Source organism: Rhipicephalus microplus, chromosome 10 (genome assembly GCF_043290135.1).
Source record: "Rhipicephalus microplus isolate Deutch F79 chromosome 10, USDA_Rmic, whole genome shotgun sequence".
In the NCBI taxonomy this organism is placed as follows: domain Eukaryota; kingdom Metazoa; phylum Arthropoda; class Arachnida; order Ixodida; family Ixodidae; genus Rhipicephalus; species Rhipicephalus microplus.
The window spans coordinates 11,898,726-11,917,578 of NC_134709.1; the positions used below are offsets into that span (position 1 = coordinate 11,898,726).

An 18,853-nucleotide genomic window follows, 5' to 3' on the forward strand; every position below is an offset into this window, starting at 1 on the left:
AAAAAAAAAATCTACGCTGCCACAAAGCTACACTTCGTGGTTAAGTGTGCATACTACCTGCACCCCGTTCAACTTTTTCTCATGTTTAGAAGTGTTATCTGACATACACGGGCTGAATAAGGCAAGAATTAAAATGCAACATAATATTTTGCTGCCCACAGCCTGTGCCCTACTACAAATAAAATCCCACTACTATTCAAATTCATTTAAAAATTATTTTATACTAATTATTGTTCACTTCAAGTTCACTTCAAACCAAAGAAGTGAACAGAAAGGCAGCCATTCAGACTGAAGGCAGAAACAGAAGTCTTGAAATGAATGAATGAATGAATGAATGAATGAATGAATGAATGAATGAACGAACGAACATTACCATAGGGATTCTTGGCGATGGTGCCCTTCTCTGTCTCGAGTGGCTCCGACTCTCCCTCAGGATTGACGGCACGCACCCGGAACTTGTACTCTTTGCCTGGCTCCAGGTTGTTGACCTCCATTTCGGGCTTTGTGGGCCGACCGATGGGCACCCAACGTCCAGTATCGGTGTCCATTTTCTCCACCACATAGCCATCAAGCGGCTGCCCACCGTCATCTTTTGGTGGGTTCCACTTAAGCTTGCAGCCTTCGGCATGTACATCTGTCACCTCCAAAGGTCCCTCGGGAGGTGTGGGTTTGTCTGTAAAAGGAACCCCACTTTGGCTTAGTGATTGTCTGAGAGAGAGAGCAGTTTGTTGGGTGGTTGAAGCGATGCCGATACTTGCAGCCCATGTACCTACTCGCAACATATCACCACAGTTGTTTGTGAGTTCTCATTCTCACCCTCCCTGTCTTTCTTAATTACTGTCTTTGAGAGCAGTGGTCTTTTGATGATAAAATACTATCTCAAACCACGGTCTGTCCTTATACAGCTGTTTTCAGCTTTATATAGTGCAGAGAACCCATGCATAGAAACTGTTTTCTCTTTGTGGAAAGAAGCCAACTTCAATGATTCTCTTTGCGTTGCTGGCAATATGACCCATTGGTTAGAAGCAAGGTTCATATTGTACGATACATAAACAGGTGTGGGTTTTCTTCAGGGCAATTTTTAGGTGTAACTTCAACTTTGATTCACACATTGCTTGCATTGATAGGATCCTGCCCAAACTTACCTAGTACTGTGATTTTGACGGTAGCCTCATCTTTTCCAGAGGTGTTTTCGGCCACCAACTTGTACTCCCCTGTGTCCTTGCGCTCTGCATTGTGAATGGTGAACTTTGTGCGATAAGGCTCCTTGTCAATTGAGTATGGTCCTCCGTCCTTCAGTTCGGTCTTCTCTAGGAACCACGTAGTCTTTGGAGGAGGCTCGCCGATAACCTTGACGTCAAACTTGACGCCCTGTCCGGCGTGAATAGTCACGTCCTTGAGCGTGGAACGATCAATCTTGGGAGCCACTGTTAAGACAGATAAAAATGAAATGTGAACAACCATATCGAATGCAAAAATATTGTATGAGCAATGTGCTTGTGCTATATGCTTGCAAAAATAAACAAGCGTTCATCACTGCACTCTAACATTTACCGACGTGTGTGTTGCAAGCGTGTAAAGAGCTTAAAAGAGAATTTTTTGGGATGTGCGTCAAATGATTCGCTACGAACGTCATACCATATATGAGAAAGACAGTGGCACATTGTAAACAATGACATTTTTGAAGTTCCTTAGTGTACTGATTTGTAAGAAGTGTCCCCACTAATGGATTTTTTTTTTTTGTTCTTTAGCTCTACCTTCTATGCTCATGTTACACCATAGGTTGAACAAATAAAGTTATGATGTTACGAAATCTGTGGACATAAAATAGAAATTAGCTTGTGTGAAAAAGGCTGAAGTGGAGACCATTAGAATAGGCCTGTGCATTGCAGTAGACATAAAATAGGCGAGTTATGATGACGGTGTAGTAGGTAACTTGACTCACAGAAGCGTGGCTTGGCAATGACCATATCACTTGCATCACTGGGCGCACCAGGACCGGCCTTGTTGACAGCCCGGACGCGGAACTGGTACTCCATGCCCTCGATGAGGTCGGGCACTCTAGCTTCGCACTTGTCGCCAATGATTTCGGCAGCCTTCTGCCACTTGGTGCTGAACTTGTCCTTTTTCTCCACGATGTAGCTTGTCACCGGAGCGCCACCATCGTTTGTCGGAGGCTGCCAGGCCAGGTCGACATGGTGCTTGTCCCAGTCCTTGGCTGTTGGCTTGCCAGGTTTGCCCGGCTCGTCTGTGCATGACAATGTAAACGTTTTTCTCCACTGAATGCACATTCAGATCAGTGCATTTGTGGTCTCGTAAAACGTGGGAAGTGAGATCGCAAGGAGTTGCTAAGTGGCAGCTTGATAGTTCTTGCACATTCTGCAAGCTTGACCAAATGAAATTTTGTGGAATTACACGAGCGAATTATAAAAAATGACCATTACAATAAATATACACTTGTTGCCAGTTTACACACCCACAACTATATATACGAAAAGGAATTGGCTTCGTGTGAGGCGCAGTAACGGTAAATATCTCTGAAGCTTGAAACTAACATTAACATCATAGTTAATTTAACATTAGATCACTATAATTCATTCTTATAACAACAACGAAAAAAATCTATACTACTTTTTGAACTACACACCACTGACATGCTCTATTGACATCAAGTGTGCTAGCTCTTCCCAAAAGAAGACACTCCAATTTTACCCACTGTATGGACACTATATATAAGCTGTATTTGAGTAAACTGCATCTGAACAAATAAAGTAAAATCAGGGATCACTAATGCTGAAATAAGGCAAAGGTCTATGGTGCAAAAGACAGTAAAGATAGCTTGTGCCGTACTGCTACTCAAATCCTGCTACTATTCGACTTTTACTCCAAGAATATTCTATGATCATTATCATTCATTTTGACTTATCACAATATTAGGTAAGAGAGCTCATCTCAACACATGAAATTCAAGCACGTCTCACTCACCGTATGGGTTTTTGGCAATAATTCCCTGTTCTGTCTCGAGTGGTTCTGACTCGCCCTCTGGATTGACGGCACGGACGCGGAACTTGTACTCCTTGCCTGGAATCAAGCCCTTGACTTCAGCCTCTGGTTCCTTGGTGGTCATGACTGGAACCCAGCGGCCAGTGTCTGTGTCCATCTTTTCCACAACGTACTGCTGCACGGGCTCACCACCGTCATCTTCCGGTTTGTCCCATTTCAGCTTGCAGCCTTCGGCTGTCACGTCCGACACCTCTAGCGGGCCCTTGGGCTTGGATGGCTTGCCTACGTGTGCAACAAAACACGGTGATTGTCTCTATGGTTGTCACAGCACTGCAGTCATAATTTACTGGACACTGTCGGTAACTTGTAATACGAAAGACTACCCTCCATTTGATACGGTGTGTAGTGCTGATACAACTAAAAAGGTAATCTGAGGAGCATCAAAGTGCTGCCCTGAGCAGATAGTACCCAAATTAGGTACCTTGTTTCCCTTAGTGACTGTTGCTAGTGAGAAACCATACAGGGCGCCCATGGAGAGTGCCCGTCATACCACTACATGCCACCTATGGCTTGGCCACAAGGAAAAATGAAACTTCTTTTACTCAACAAGATAATAACAAATGCTGCGGTTTCCCATGCCAAAGTCACAAGAGGGTTATGAGGGACATTGTAGAGAAGGGCTACGAATAACTTCAACCATCTGATGCTTTTTGAATACTGACACCACACAAAAAATCCATCATAACTAAATGTGGCTTGTTGTGACTAGTTAACCATGAATAGTTGCCAATAAACCTTCAGCCTAAAGAATAGGTTGCACTTTGAAGATAACACGATAGGATAAGGGTGGCAGAGAAGGACAGCACCTCTTTTTGGGCTGAATAAACCCTACAGATTGCCTTACTGTTACATGAAAGTACGCAGCACAGCTTTACGATTCGAGGCACGTGAGCCTAACATCCATTTTTTTATTCACTGTAACTACACCTTTGCTTTAAGTTGGTGCTATGTCGTGCACAATCCGTGCACAGTCAGTGCAATTGTCGGCACAACTGGGAACATTAAGTGCACACCAGTGCTTTGTTTTTGTTAAACATTGTGAAGTGTTGCAGCTCATTTTGGAAAGGTGAGACAGAATGTGCTGTGCACAGGCTTGAAATCTGTCCCCTGTACTAAAAACACACACCACAGCCTGATAAGAACTGCACACGGTGCTTTGGATGAACTATATTCCTGCCGTTCATAACTTCTTTTGTTTCAAGCACGGGTGTGTTCTATTACAAAATAATATTTTATTTGACTGCAAAGAATTTTTTTGCTAACTACATCTTGTAACCAATTCCAAGCTGGTTAAAATATACTAGTGGTCATTTTGTACAGAAATAGCATGTCAGCAGAATCTTAGTACACAGAATATGTAGTTTTCTTAAATATAATAAGGTGTAACAGTGCTCGACATATAACAAAATTGCCCTCTACATATCTACTCTGACTGCACGAAAAACAATATGCAAATCAGAAGCTATGTACGTATGACTTCTGACTACTTAATCTACCAAATGTATGGTTGGCATACTCACTGAGCACTTTGAGCTGAATGGATGCCTCATCAGTGCCATGCATGTTCTTGGCTGTGATAGTGTAGGTTCCAGTATGAGCACGCTTGGCCCCCGTCAGGATGAACAGAGTGTGGTAGTCCTCAATGTCAAGTTTGATTTTGTCACTGGCCTTGAGAGGCTGTCCATTGAAGGACCACTCGATGGTTGGGCAGGGCTCGCCCTTGACATCCACGTCAAGTTTCAGTGACTGGCCGCTCTTAATAGTTGTGTCCTTGAGGTTAGTGCGGTCGATCTTGGGTGCCACTGCAGAAGAATGTGAAATAAGTGCAATTGATATAAAATATACAAATAAACAAACATACAGGCGGTCTACTCATGAATAAGAATATATGCTCGCGAAGAACAAGCAGATACATATAAATAGCAAAGAAATAAAAATTATGCCAATATCCCTTGAAAAGGGCATAAACTATGTTCTAACACATAATTTGTGCTAACACATGTGCTAACACATTCCGCACTCGCCACAACGGCAACTGGTGGCACTGACTGATGCTCCCACGGTTAAATGCACATATATACACTACAGAGTGGACGAAGGAATGACTGCCACTGTAGCTAAGTGGTAGAGCATCGGACGTGTTGTTCAAAGGATGTCGCAGGTTCAATGTCTGCCGTGGGCTAGATATCTTTTTGCCCACTTTTTTTCTTTGCACTTACATTACGATTACTTTTAATAACATCCCCTATACTTTCCTCGGCATCATTGTCTGTTCTCATTAATATTGTGTCTAACAAAGGAAACAGGCCCTTAAATTTACACTTCTTTTTGTGCTAACATGAAAGCAGATCATGTAAAGTTTAGTTCAATTTGACTATACAAAGTGCTTAAATATTCACACAGGTCTACCAAATAACTCATCAATAACTAATTAGCAAGATCTGTTGAGCATTCATAAAGGTATAAGTAGACATGAAGCAATTTTTAATGATATCCCCTGATATACTAGTCTAACTTATTTTCCGACTTGCTACTCCTGGCCTCAGTGATGACTACGATACAAAGAATGACAGCGTATACAAACAAGTAATTAGGAAGGTTGAAGGACTCACACTTCCTGGGCTTGGCCACCACGGATCTGGAAGCATCGCTAGGCTCGCTGGGTCCTTCCTTATTGATGGCAATGACACGGAACTCGTATTCCTCTCCCTCTTCCAGGTCGCTGACAGTGGCCTCGTTGCTGGTGCCAGGCACCTCCTTAGCCTTCTGCCACTTGTGCGTGCCTTTCTTGCGCTTTTCAACTGCATATGCTGTGATGGGGGTACCTCCATCGCTCTCTGGTGGTGACCACTTGAGATCCACATGGTCACTGTCCCAGTCTGTCGGCTCAGGACGGCCCGGTTTGCCAGGTTCGTCTGCATAGGCGCACGACCGTTCACAATAAGCACTGTACATCATTCTTTCTAACAGACAATTCTTTATTATTACATACATTTCATTTCACTAGTTACACTTCAGCTGTTTGGCCCCATGGCCATCGCCTAGCATGGGGACCACTAAAAAAAAACACACACGAGAAAAAAATTTTACTTCTTTCAGTGCATTTATTTTCTAACTGTCATAGAATGTGTTTTTTTAAGAATTTGTTGAACAATTGCTGAACAGAGCATTTCCTGCTCATTGCTTCAACGATTCTTCACAATTTTTTTTATGCAGTGTAATTCAAGGCTAGCTCATAAAAGCACTTCCAACAATATTGACATACCAATAGGCTTGTACAAATAGTGAATTATAGGTTCGAACAGAATTTGAAGCAAATGGTGATCTTGGTCGAATAATTTCGCATCGAATACGAATAGTATATATATCACATATCATAAAACCAAAAATTGTGTAACTGTCATGACTTGACAAACCTGCACAATGTTTTTTTTTAATTGAAATAAAACCTGTGCAAGTGCCATTTCTTTGCTTCAAAGAAAATGGAAATAATTTTGAATAGTAGCAGGATTTGATTTTCGGTAGAATGCATGTGATAACTTGAAATATATGTTACATTTTAAAATATGCCATACTCAGAACATATAAGTAGGTATAACAAGCTTTTAAACTTGAAAAATGAATCGATGTGAGGGGTAACATCTTCATTTAACCTTGAAGCAGGGCTTCGTGGCAGTGCAAACTTTTGATTATGTGTTTTCACGGTTTAACACTCTTTTACTGCAGTGAAACCACTTTTACAAGAATTAAATGCGGTCTAATATACATTTATTTGTTTATTTCGAATACTTCAAAATTTTCAATAACTTAAATTCAATTCAAAATGAATTCGAATACTATATGATTTGTTCGAATATTTGAAGCATTTGAACATTCTCAGAAGCCTACATACAAAGTCTCAACCATCAGACACATTTTCTTGCTATTGTCTCTATAAACTGCATTCTTTGAATTTTAATGTGCCCTTTAATGTGTGTCAAGAGCTCCTTTTACAGCATATACACAGATGCCAGCAGTGTACTTGCGTTGCTTACCAAAGGGATTCTTGGCAAGCGTGCTTGTGTCCGTCTCAAGCTCATCAGAGTCGCCTTCCTTGTTTACAGCACGCACTCGGAACTTGTACTTCTTGCCTGGAACCAGGTTCTTCACCTCCAGCTTGGGCTCCGTGGACTTTCCAGCTGGCACCCAGCGGCCAGTTTCCTCGTCCAGCTTCTCCACCTCGTAGCACTCAATCGGGCAACCTCCATCGTCATCCGGCTTCTTCCAGCTCAGCGAGCAGCCATCCTTTCGGACATTCGACACTTCCAAAGGCCCATTAGGCTTGCCTGGCTTGCCTGCAGGAAATCAGACAGAAAAAAACTGAGCTGAGGATTTTCTCATATGACTATTCAGATTTCAAGAAAAACTCCTCTTTTATTTCACTGTCATGTGGATAGAAAGTTAGAATAACTCTAACCTCACTATGACGAACACAAATATAATGAAGCAGTGGTTGCAAGGATGTAAATGAAGAATGGTTGTGCCATGGATACATTGTTACGAATATAAGTTTATAACGAATTCTTGGATATAGCGGAGGTTACTGTCGTGCCAGAAGTGACTTCTTAATAATGAGAGTTGAGAGTAATGATGTTTAAATAATGGCAAAGAATTTTTACAAGTCTGTTATGACAGAGTTGTGGCAGTCATTTCACTAAATTATAAGTAGTAGTGTGTACAGCACAGGGGTGTTGTGTTCGAAGTGAAGAATGGCCAAATGATTACAAATTGCAAATAAACATGACCACGATGAAATGTGGTGCGTGTGCTTTGCAAAAGACTACGTAAGCACTTTGGCGAAATGACACAATGACGTTTTCAGGAAACTGCTGTTTGTTCCATAAAAAGGATGGTGTTTCCTCATCAAAACCATGGCTCTAGCAGGGCTGACGAAGGCTGTCATTTGCCTTTTAAGTAGGGCAACACTTTGCAGAATGCCTTAAGTATATTGTACAAGCAAACATGTAATGTTGCTTTTGCTGATCATCTAGTAAATGGACTGAATTGCATTATACTTTGAATACTATAACATTAAATAAGAGACTGTTCTTCCAGACTTCAACAAAGTAACATTTCTTAAGGCTATAAATACTTTACCCACCTAGGACATTGATCTCCACTTCTGCCTCATCTGTTCCAGAGGCGTTGGTAGCTTTGACCTTGTAGACACCAGTCTCCTTGCGGGTTGCCCGCAGAATGTTGAACTTGGTGTTGTAGTCAACGTTGTCAACCTGGTACACCTCATCAGACTTGACCTCACCTTTACCCACATGCTCCCATGTGACCGTTGGCGGTGGCTCACCAATGATGTCCACGTCGAAGTTGACCGCCTGGCCAACCTTGATAGTCAGGTTACGCAGGTTGGTTCGGTCGATGCGTGGCTTCACTGCAGTAGTAGGAGCGAAAGGTTATAAAATAAGTCAGTGTTTTCTCCATTTTATACCCAAACTGAACCTCAACTTCTTTTATCTAAATAGAGTATAAAATTCGTGTATTATGGTGCCTGAATAAGAAATGCGTCTTCAAAAGGAAGGTTGCTCCATACCCTCTCTTGTGAACATGTCTTGTTTGCACGCCCCAATATCTCCATGTATGTATAACACACAGGGTCATCAACAAGTTCTAGCAATGCAAAAAATTAATGACACCTACACAACTGTATAGTGATGACAGCAGTTTACTTCTTGCACTTTACTGATGCACTTTACTTCTACAGCTAAAAGTGCTCATTTATGTCAAGAGGTTTATCGCGTTAGTTTTCCTAGGCAATAGTATCCAACTGCACAGTTTGTCAAGTGAGACTTCTAGAGGGAAATGAAAGTGGACAGACAAAAGAGAGAGGCCAGACTTACGGTTCTTGTGCTTCATGAGGTGAGGTGCAGTGGCCTCGCTTGGCTCACCCGGACCAGCCTTGTTGACGGCTCGCACACGGAACTCATACTTGTCACCTTCCTGAAGCTTGTCCACCTTGCCCTCAGTCTTGTTGCCAACAACCTCAGCAGCGGGCGTCCAGTCGTGGCTGTACTTGTCCTTCTTTTCAATGATGTAGCCCGTGATGGGTGCACCACCGTCCTTGATTGGTTCATCCCACTTGAGCACCACGAAGTCCTTGTCGTAATCGGTGATGACCGGCATTCCAGGTGGCCCGGGTTCGTCTGCATACCATATGCAGAATGAGTCTGGATGCCCTTCCTCTCCATATTTGTATATCTAAATACTTCTAGCACTTTAACGGTTGTGTGAAGTCAGCCCTCCTCCATTAACAAACTTGATGGATTTCACCCAACTCGTAGAGGTCCAAGTTCCTGATATGTCTGGCTTTAAATGCAGCTCAGCACAAACTGAAGATAAAAAATGTGCGTAAAAAAAGCATTCAAAACATAGACCGTATGATATTGTAGGTCAGACCTAAAAAGCTTTACAGGTTTACATAAGGTGAGGAAACTTTAAGAAGCACCACTATTCCAGCGCAGAAAGAGGTAGCCATTGTCACTGAAGCTACCCAGCCTTGTGACACCAACCTCAACAGACAGAGGAGCCCGACTGTGTTTTTGTTCCCAAGCACACGTTCAGAATAGCCACAACCAGAAGTCTTTTTCACAATGCTTATTAGACAAACTAGGTGACTACAAAGCAGCGTGGAGTGATTCTCATAAAAATTATGGTGCTTCAATACTCAAAACTTTGTCAATATACAGATTACGTGAGCTTTGTTAGCTTCCATTGCAGTTGCACAACTAACGTCTCTGCCCTGAAGTTCCCATGGCACCAACACTACTGTCAGAGGGCACGACTAAGTAGAGATATATAAGGACTAAATATCTTTGGAATAAATAGCACTGAGCCCAATTTTGCCACAGAAGCTAAATGTCCCCATGTTCCACATACTGATGAAAGTTTCATCGCAATGCCAGCACCTACAACAGGCATCAACTCTTATAGAGCATGATGTAGCTTTAAAAGGGCTGTATTGAGCAGCTCACAAATGCATTAGTATTCACACAAACTAGTTGCACACATTCACAGATTGGATTGGATAAACTTTTATTTTTTTTATTGGATAAACTTTTATTTTTTATTGGATAAACTTTTATTACACATTCACAGAAACTTTGTGTAAATATATTTAAAGGAACGAAGGCATCCTGGAGATCAAGAGGGTGAAGTGAAGTTGCACTCACCATATGGGTTCTTGGCTAGGGTAGACCGCTCCGTCTCGAGTGGTTCCGATTCACCCTCGTTGTTGATGGCTTTGACGCGGAACTGGTACTTCTTGCCCGGTTCCAGTCCAGATACCTTCATTTCAGTGGTATCCTTGTCAGCCTTTCCGCAGGGCACCCACCGTCCAGTTGCGGTATCCATCTTCTCCAACTGGTACCCCTCGATCGGAGTTCCACCGTCATCCTTAGGTTTGTTCCATGACAGCTTGCATCCCTTGGCATCCACATCTGTAACCTCCAGTGGACCCTCGGGTTTGGAAGGCTTGTCTGCAAAAAACATGGGGCCCCATTGAAAAACTATGTTGGATAGTGTAACTTGCAGTTTTCATTAAACCTCATTATAACAAAATTGTATCTTAAATAGAAAAGTTTGTCATATCCGAAACTTTGTTATAAAGGTACATCCATAACAATACATCTATTGCAGGACTATGTTTTAGCTACTTCATTATAACCAATATTTCGTTATATCTGGGTTCGTTATATCGATGTTTAAGTTACTTGGCCAGAAAAAATCATAATACTGGAGTACTTAATGACTACAAAGCAACAGAAAAGTGCCATTGACACTGACTTAGACTAATATGCTAGTTTCTCACCATGTACATTAATATTTTCATAAGTGCTACTTAAGGAAAAGTTATTCCACCATAACTCAGCGTACAAAAAGGTCATTAAGACAACAAAGAATGCTTTGTTGTAAGTGCCGACTTTAACAAATTCAGTGTTTTGAATAGGTTTCATAATATAAAGTAAACTACTACACCTATAGTCCTGTTGGTATAGCACTGACAGCTGCGGCTAGTCCTAATGCTGTGAAGACCTAAATGTAGCACTTCTCAGAATGCAAGTTCTCTTTCCGCCTGATAAGTAACCTCAGTGAAGGGCTAACACTTAACGAGCATCTGTCTGGCCTAAGAAGAACAACAAAGTTGGATGTTGCTTACCAAGAACAAGGATGTCTATGGTCTCTTCATCTTTTCCTGACGAGTTCTCAGCTTTTATGGTGTACTTGCCAGAGTGCTTGCGAGTCACCTTGCCTATGCACAGGAACGTCTTGTAATCCTCATCTTCAATCTTGACAACATCACTCTTCTCCAGCTCTTTCCCATTGAAAAGCCATGTTGTTTTCGGAGGAGGTTCACCTATGACTTCCACGTTAACCTTAGCAATGTGTCCAGCGCGAACAGTGATGTTCTGGAGATTGTCCCGCACAATCTTCGGTGCCACTGCATGTGGTAAAATTAAACTTCTCAGAATGTTGTACGTGCAACACAGTTGCATAAGTTGTAGTAGGACAAACGAAATGTGTCTTCACAAAGTAATAATACCACTGGCTTGGATGAAAGCACCCTAACATTATTAACATTCGTCACCTCATTTCAAGGTGTCAACTACAGAAACCGATCACTCAGTTCTGTAAAATTCTGTACCTGAAAATTGGATTTCTCATTATTAAACGTGCACTCCACTTTACTTTCACTGCACAGTAACTCCATGCATACCACACCTAATGTTGCCAATATGTGTAAGAAGTATAAGACACAACATATAATACTCATGGCCACATATCATCAATGCACTAAAAGTAACTGCAAAGATGTGCCAAGAACAGCTGGTTGTCTACTTATATCTCCATATCAGCTGTACACAGTGTTTGCCTACGTTGAGATTAAAAATGCAAAGAAAATTTACGAAAAAAAATGGGACCACTGCATTCAATTGCATTCAACATGACCTGGAAGTGTGAGCGAGAGATTTTTGGTTGAATACGCCTACAACCAATGATTTGCGAGCAAAAAAGTATGCACAGGGAAGCTGACCATCTAAACTAAGCAGCAGATTAGCTACTTTTTTGGTAACATTACGCAAAGCTGTCAGTCACTGGTCGCATCTGGCCAACCAACATCAGCTGCTGTATAGTACGAATGTTAAGAAGTCAATCTGGTTGATTGCATGAGGTATGTCCCAATGCAGCATCACGTCACAAAACAAGGGTGACTGGAAACTCGGTATGGTGGTAAATTGCAATGGGACTCGGCACAACGGAAGGCTCTGTAGCGGTGTGTATGTTTAAAATCTCATATCAAATTACACACTTTTACACAATTCATGCACTGTGCTTAGATAAGCCTGCTAAAAAAGTTGGACTTTAAAAAAAAATTCATCAGAACCATTTAGAGCTCCTTTTAATTCATGTGGAAGTCTCTTGGTGTAATTTAAAGCAGGGTAAATGCCAGGACAGAAAAGCAAAGGATGAAGTGAGGGGTCTGTATATTTTTCTGTGCCAACATTTTAATGTATAATAGAATAATAAATGACCTTTACTTCGCCCTCGAACTTACAGAATCGCTCCTTGCAGAGGTGGGTTCCTGTTGGTTCGCTGTGTTCGCCGGGTCCAGCCTTGTTGACTGCCCGTACGCGGAACTGGTACTGCTGTCCTTTGACCAGGCCTTCCACCTTAGCCTCAGGCTTGGAGCTGTTTGTCTCCAGGCAGGGCTCCCAGTGGCCACCGACCCTGTCCTTCTTCTCCACCACGTAGCCCGTGATGGGAGCCCCTCCATCGTCCTTGGGGGCGTCCCATTTCAGGTCAACGTGCTTCTCGTCCCAGTCGACAATCTCAGGCTTCCCTGGCTTGCCAGGTTCATCTGCACCACAGCAGCAACACAGTGGCACAGGTCATCGACAGGAATGGCAAGGTAAATTCGGGCGATTTTGGCTAGCAAGACATTCGTAGTGTTAACATGTATGTTTGAGCATGTAGTCTTCCCCTATGCATATTTACGGCCTTTTAACAAAATTATGTTTGAAAATTATCCTCCTTTAGCGTCTAGTCTCAATATAGTGATGTACCAAATTAGAAATCATGAAGCTAAAATGAGATGCTCGGGAGAGAGAAACCTCAATTTGGACATCATTTGTGGTTACTTGCTGTTGACCCGTTCAGCATGCCGCCATTTCTGACAGAAAAAAAAAAGAACACATTGAGCATGATGCTCCCAAAGTAAGTAGATGTCCAAAAAAAAACCTTATGTGGCTGTATCTACTTAGGTGCATAAATCATTAACATCCACATCTCCATAATATTGAATGACTTGCAAAGTTCCATTAATATGACAGACCAGATCCTCTCCCAAGGCTGACTTCATTTAATGAAAAAATATGCAAGAACAAAATTTTTGTTTATTGCAAGAACACTTTTTTCAGATTTTTAAGCCTCATTTACAAATTTCATCTGCGGTAGTCAACTAATATGAAAGTGATTCTGGATGTACATGCACACATTTCTAACTGCGATCCAAATGCCTTTATGTAGGCCGAGAAATCCAGGCTATGAGCGGTTAATTGTTTTAGTCACTGATTTTGAGGATCAGAATGCTTCACAGAAAGCTGTTGAGACAAGGCCGTGAAGAATTGTTAAACACCTACCGTATGGGTTCTTCGCAAGTGTTGGCCCATCAGTGACCAGAGGCTCCGATTCTCCTTCAGCATTGACCGCCTTCACACGGAACTGATACTGCTTTCCGGGTATGAGGCCGGTCACTGGACACTCGGTCTTGTCGGGGTCCACTCGTGCAACAGGCACCCAGCTGCCCGTCTGCGTGTCCATTTTTTCCACAACGTACGCTTGAAGCGGCTTGCCACCGTCGTCTTCTGGCTTGTTCCATTTGAGCTTGCAGCCCTTGTCGTGCACGTCGGACACCTTCAGTGGGCCTCCTGGTCTTGATGGCGCAGCTAAAAAAATGAAGTTGTTAATATAGGCCAAGAAAAGGTCATATAAGTGCAAACTGTCAAGTAAAGTGTACTTTTCAGAGCAAGCAGAAAAAAAATCCAGGCCTATGCACAATGCGCAGCACAGTCACAGCGAATGCTGGAAGAGCAGTCTTTCAGAGCCTTTTTCAAACTGCTACAAGCACACTTGCAGGGTATCCCCAACACCATATTTCATCATAATTTTTGTGTAGTGGGGAGGTATTCACCATGCCATCCTTCGTCATTCTTCGGAAAAGCCTGGTACTCGCTACACACTTGCAAGGAATTTTGTGCAATTTTTTTATGCTGCGGCTGACGATGATGAAAAATCATGCCTGAAGCTTTAGTAATGGGTTGCAGCATTCGGCGACCCACTAGTTATGCAATTCGCATTGTTTGACGTCTGGTTGTTCCTTGGCTGTGATTAACCACTTTATTACTCATACTAACGCGATTCCTTTCCCGACATGAAGCAATGTCTAGAGTCAGTTTGCGACAGAGCTGCAAGCACCGGTGTGGCTCAGTAGTGAAACACTGGGCTGGGCACACAGGGGACCTGGGTTCGAATCCCATCGTGTCCTCAGTGTTCTTTATTCACTAGTGATAGCTGTTACAGACACTGACAGTGGTGGCGGACAACTACCGCACACGTGACCGCTTTCGTGATCTCATAACAGCATTTGCTGCAAAAAAAAACTGGGCTGAAGAACAATGTACAGTGCTGCCATCTACAAAATTACACATAAAGGTACTGCACCACAAAATTTCTAAATTGTAATTTTCGATCAGAACATCCAGAAGCAAAACAACAAGAAATGCATGCAAGCTGTGCTCGCCTTTTTTGTATGTCGTTGTTTACTAACCAAAGGCACACTAACATGAAGGCAGGGAAAAAGATAATCAGATAAAGGATTCATAACAAAGTTGACTATCAGCAAAGTTTTACCTTAATTTTGACCTTGCAAATGGCTTAAAGCTTCACTGGCACAGCTCAAGGGTCAACATCTTTCTAATAAGCCCTTGTCCTGGAGCTTTTACCAAGCCTAAGTTTTTCTTTTTTATCTCATTTCGTTTTGACAACAGTGAATGCTATGTCATCTAAACTGCATCTGCCATACACACAATGCTGTGTTTGCAAAGTACTGCACTCAAGTTGAAACTAAGTGTGAAGTGTCAAATAATTATGATAGAGTGACAGTTGATGACAAATACTCACCAAGAACGATAATTTCAACTTGTGCTTCATCTTTTCCGTGCTCATTCTCAGCAGTGATCTTGTAGAGGCCGGAGTCCTTGCGTTGGGCATCGTTGATGTTCAGTTTTGTGTTGTAGTCAACGTTTACGACCTCCACATTGTCTTTAGTCTCGACAATCTTTTCCAGCAACTTCCAGGTGACCTTCGGCGGCGGTTCACCACGAATGTCGACGTCGAGGCGAAGTTGCTTGCCCTTCTTTATCATTTTGACGTCCAGGTTCGTGCGGTCAATGTATGGCTTCACTGATAACAAGAAAGAGAAAAAACATGAAAAAAGATGTAGTAAGCATGCAAGCTACCACAAATGGAACCTTGTTTATCTTCATATGGGATAATATATGCTTATGCTTATTAAATGCTACACGACTGTTAATTACAACATTTATTGTCCCCTGTGTTTTTCCTGATCTAATTGTTTATTGGGTTCATTTGGATGTGCACAAGTATTACCTCAAGAAAATTTGATGCAGCAGAGAAACCACTAAGCGATGAGAAAAGTGTTATATTACTGATCGGACCAACACTGATGCTGAACTCATTTAGGTATGTTGGACAAGAAAGAATAACACATATTGTTTTGGTCATATAGTTTTCTAAAATTAACCAGAACTAAATAGGAATGATGGGTAGTGCACAGGTTTGCCTAGTCTTCATGCTTGCAGGCTTCGAACAAACTTATGGCTTTTTTTTATTGTTGTGTTTTGGTTTTGTTTCAAATAAATGAACGGACCGTAGTCGACTTTGTGAGCCGCTTAGAATTGGTGAGCCCAAAACAGTCACAGTGTGTAAAGTGCAACTGCCAAACATTTGCTGAACTTCGTCTTGCGACAAAGTGAATTCAGATCCCCACAAAGCCAAACAAAGCCACATATTAGACGAACACATATTAGACGAATCCGTGTACTACCCATCATTTCCATGCTAGCTAAAGCACTGTGAGTTGCAGCTCCCATAAACACTAGCACCAGAGTTTCCTCAAGTGATTTTATAGGAAACTCTATAAGTACAGTTTGTGCAAAAATGTGGGCTGTTATATTTACACAGTGTTCTAGAACCTAGCCTACACAGCTTTCATCACTTTAAGCAGGCGTATCAATGTACACACCTGCCACATCAAGACAAAGCTTAGGTGCCGACCTGTAAATTCATAGTTAGCAACTTTGATCAGTGGCTCAACTGACACCTCACCTATTTCTCCACCATGCAAACTGTCAGGATACCCTAAGGAGATGTGTTGTCCCTCATCATTTTCACTATCGATGGTCCGCAGTGCAATGACCAATCTTGAGATCTTAGTCAAATCAACAGTGTGGATCTAGTACTGCTCTTTAGAGAGCACGCACAAACACTGTAACAAACACAATGAAGAAAAGCACTTCAAATGTCCATGAGCTTTGAACATTCAAACAAATATTACAGTATTCGAGTTCATTTGGACACAAGATAAAAAATTCCAAGATACTGAAGTATTTCAAACGAATAGACTTATTTTACTGCATGTAACTCGCCTAAAAAGTTGATTTCGCTAAGCCTGGGGTTGCTATGGAGTGAAACTGCATATCCAGGAAAAATTCACACTGCTGGAAAGTCCCAAGGTTAAGCGCACACATCACCTGCACCTCAATTTATTGTTTTTTATATAGTAAGTTTAAAAACATGTTATATGGGTTTATATGCACTAAATATGGCATTTTAATATGCCGTGATTTTTGTTATCATTTATAACTCACACTTTCATATTATTGAAATCTGGTGACAATTCAAATTCAATGTGAAACTATTTTATACAATTCAGCATTCACTCCGACTTAGCTTCAAACCAGGAAAGTGACATTTGAGCAAGCTTAGAAAACAGTTTTACAAGGTAAAACCAGAGTAGTGACTTACATTTCCTGTGCTTGACAGTGTGCATCTGTGTTGGCTCGCTGGGTTCGCTGGGGCCCGCCTTGTTGACGGCCACCACCCTGAACTGTAGCTCGGTCTTTTCCTTGAGCGGGGCCACTTTGGCCTCCGTCTTGGAGCCAGGCACTTCCGCAGCCTTCTCCCAATCAGTGCCAAAGCGTTCTTTCTTCTCGATAATGTACTTCTCAATCGGGGCACCACCGTCGCTCTTTGGCGGCTCCCACTTCAGGTCCACACTGGTGTTGTCCCAGTCAACCAGCTCAGGCGTCCCTGGCTTGCTTGGCTCATCTAGGAGATAGATGAATGTGTTTGACTTACATCCTGCACCTCATGCATAACTGTCGAGGGTATGCACTTACAGTAGACCAATTAAATTGGTATTGCTAATAAGGATAATAAGCCCCAACTGTGGCCATGGAGCCCACTGTTGATTATAATGTTATATTATTTCTATTTTACTATATCAATTTTTTTTCATAATGAGCTGTCACTGTTTGAAGTGTATTTTTTTTCTGTTTGTTTTGTCATATATCATCTAAAGCAATATTAATATTACATTCCCACATGAATTACTGCAAAACTTTTTTTCTCATTCGCTTTCCTGTGTACATATATTTCTACCCCTTCCTTATGGTTCCTCATTTTCGTACATGTTTTAACACTTCGTTGTATAACCCCCTAGGGTTTTGTAAGGACGTCTGAATAAATAGATGAATTGGGTTTCTTTTCTTTTTTTACGGTGCATCATATGAAACTGAAGTAAGCCAACTATGCCTTATCTTCTACCTTACTTAGTGTCGTCGACATAAATCCATTATCCTTACCTCTAGCACTTTCTAGTTACACTCCTGTATACTTATGTGAATACCTATACCACAATGCCTGGAAGACTCTTCTAACTTGTTCTGACTTCTAACCTGTCCTTGTAAAATTCCTGGTTCGACTGACACTGTCAAGTCACAATGTGAAGTGACACTGTCAAGTGATAAAAACTCCCAAGTGACAATTTAATTAGTTATTCTTATGTAACCCTTTGTAATGCTTTGAGAGAAGTTGAGACCAATTGCAGAAGGAATTTGAAAAATGCAGCAGATAAAAGAAAAAACGTATAACAATCACGAATTTAAACAGGACAACTTAGGGCTAAACAATGCACACGTTTTCAATATTAGCATCTTCAGTTCAGGTCGTATCGGCATAATTTTGATTTGAATACATAGATCAGAGCCAACATTATCTCCAGCGACCACATTCATTACAACATGACGTGATTAACTCGAGCAATTGCACGTACAAGTCGTTTTACTGAAGAATTTGATGTCCCTTTTCAATCTGTGAGTCCTGTATGTACATTGGAGACAACACAAATTTCCTTGCTACTGAAACAAATGGCAACGTCCTGCACGATTCGTCACAAGTTGTGAAAGCAATTCTTTCGAGCCGTGTACTCATTACTCTGTTGATCACGTTCCCTCATCCGTGATAACTCTGAGTTGCAGTAAGCCATGGGCAATTCAAGAAGTGTGGTGCCTGTTACACTCGAACTTTGATAAAACAAACTTGGATAGAACAAAATATCGATTATAACAAACTAAATGAATGATTTTGCAATAGGTGTATT

At 41.7% G+C, this 18,853-nt stretch overlaps 1 protein-coding gene across 6 annotated transcripts in view; it reads right to left on the minus strand.

Annotated features, from left to right (window-relative positions):
- The window catches only part of bt (projectin protein bent), a 201,363-nt gene that overhangs the window by 71,915 nt on the left and 110,595 nt on the right, over positions 1-18,853 (minus strand). For all 6 annotated transcript variants that reach the window (XM_075875040.1, XM_075875041.1, XM_075875038.1 and 3 more), the window contains 15 exons: positions 17,218-17,520; positions 15,292-15,573; positions 13,752-14,057; positions 12,668-12,970; positions 11,270-11,551; positions 10,284-10,589; positions 8,955-9,257; positions 8,204-8,488; positions 7,098-7,397; positions 5,676-5,978; positions 4,584-4,865; positions 2,986-3,285; positions 1,946-2,248; positions 1,146-1,427; positions 374-673 (listed from right to left, as the gene is read on the minus strand). In XM_075875040.1, coding sequence (XP_075731155.1) covers positions 374-673; positions 1,146-1,427; positions 1,946-2,248; positions 2,986-3,285; positions 4,584-4,865; positions 5,676-5,978; positions 7,098-7,397; positions 8,204-8,488; positions 8,955-9,257; positions 10,284-10,589; positions 11,270-11,551; positions 12,668-12,970; positions 13,752-14,057; positions 15,292-15,573; positions 17,218-17,520 — 4,440 coding nt within the window. The remainder of the gene's footprint in view (positions 1-373; positions 674-1,145; positions 1,428-1,945; positions 2,249-2,985; positions 3,286-4,583; positions 4,866-5,675; positions 5,979-7,097; positions 7,398-8,203; positions 8,489-8,954; positions 9,258-10,283; positions 10,590-11,269; positions 11,552-12,667; positions 12,971-13,751; positions 14,058-15,291; positions 15,574-17,217; positions 17,521-18,853) is intronic.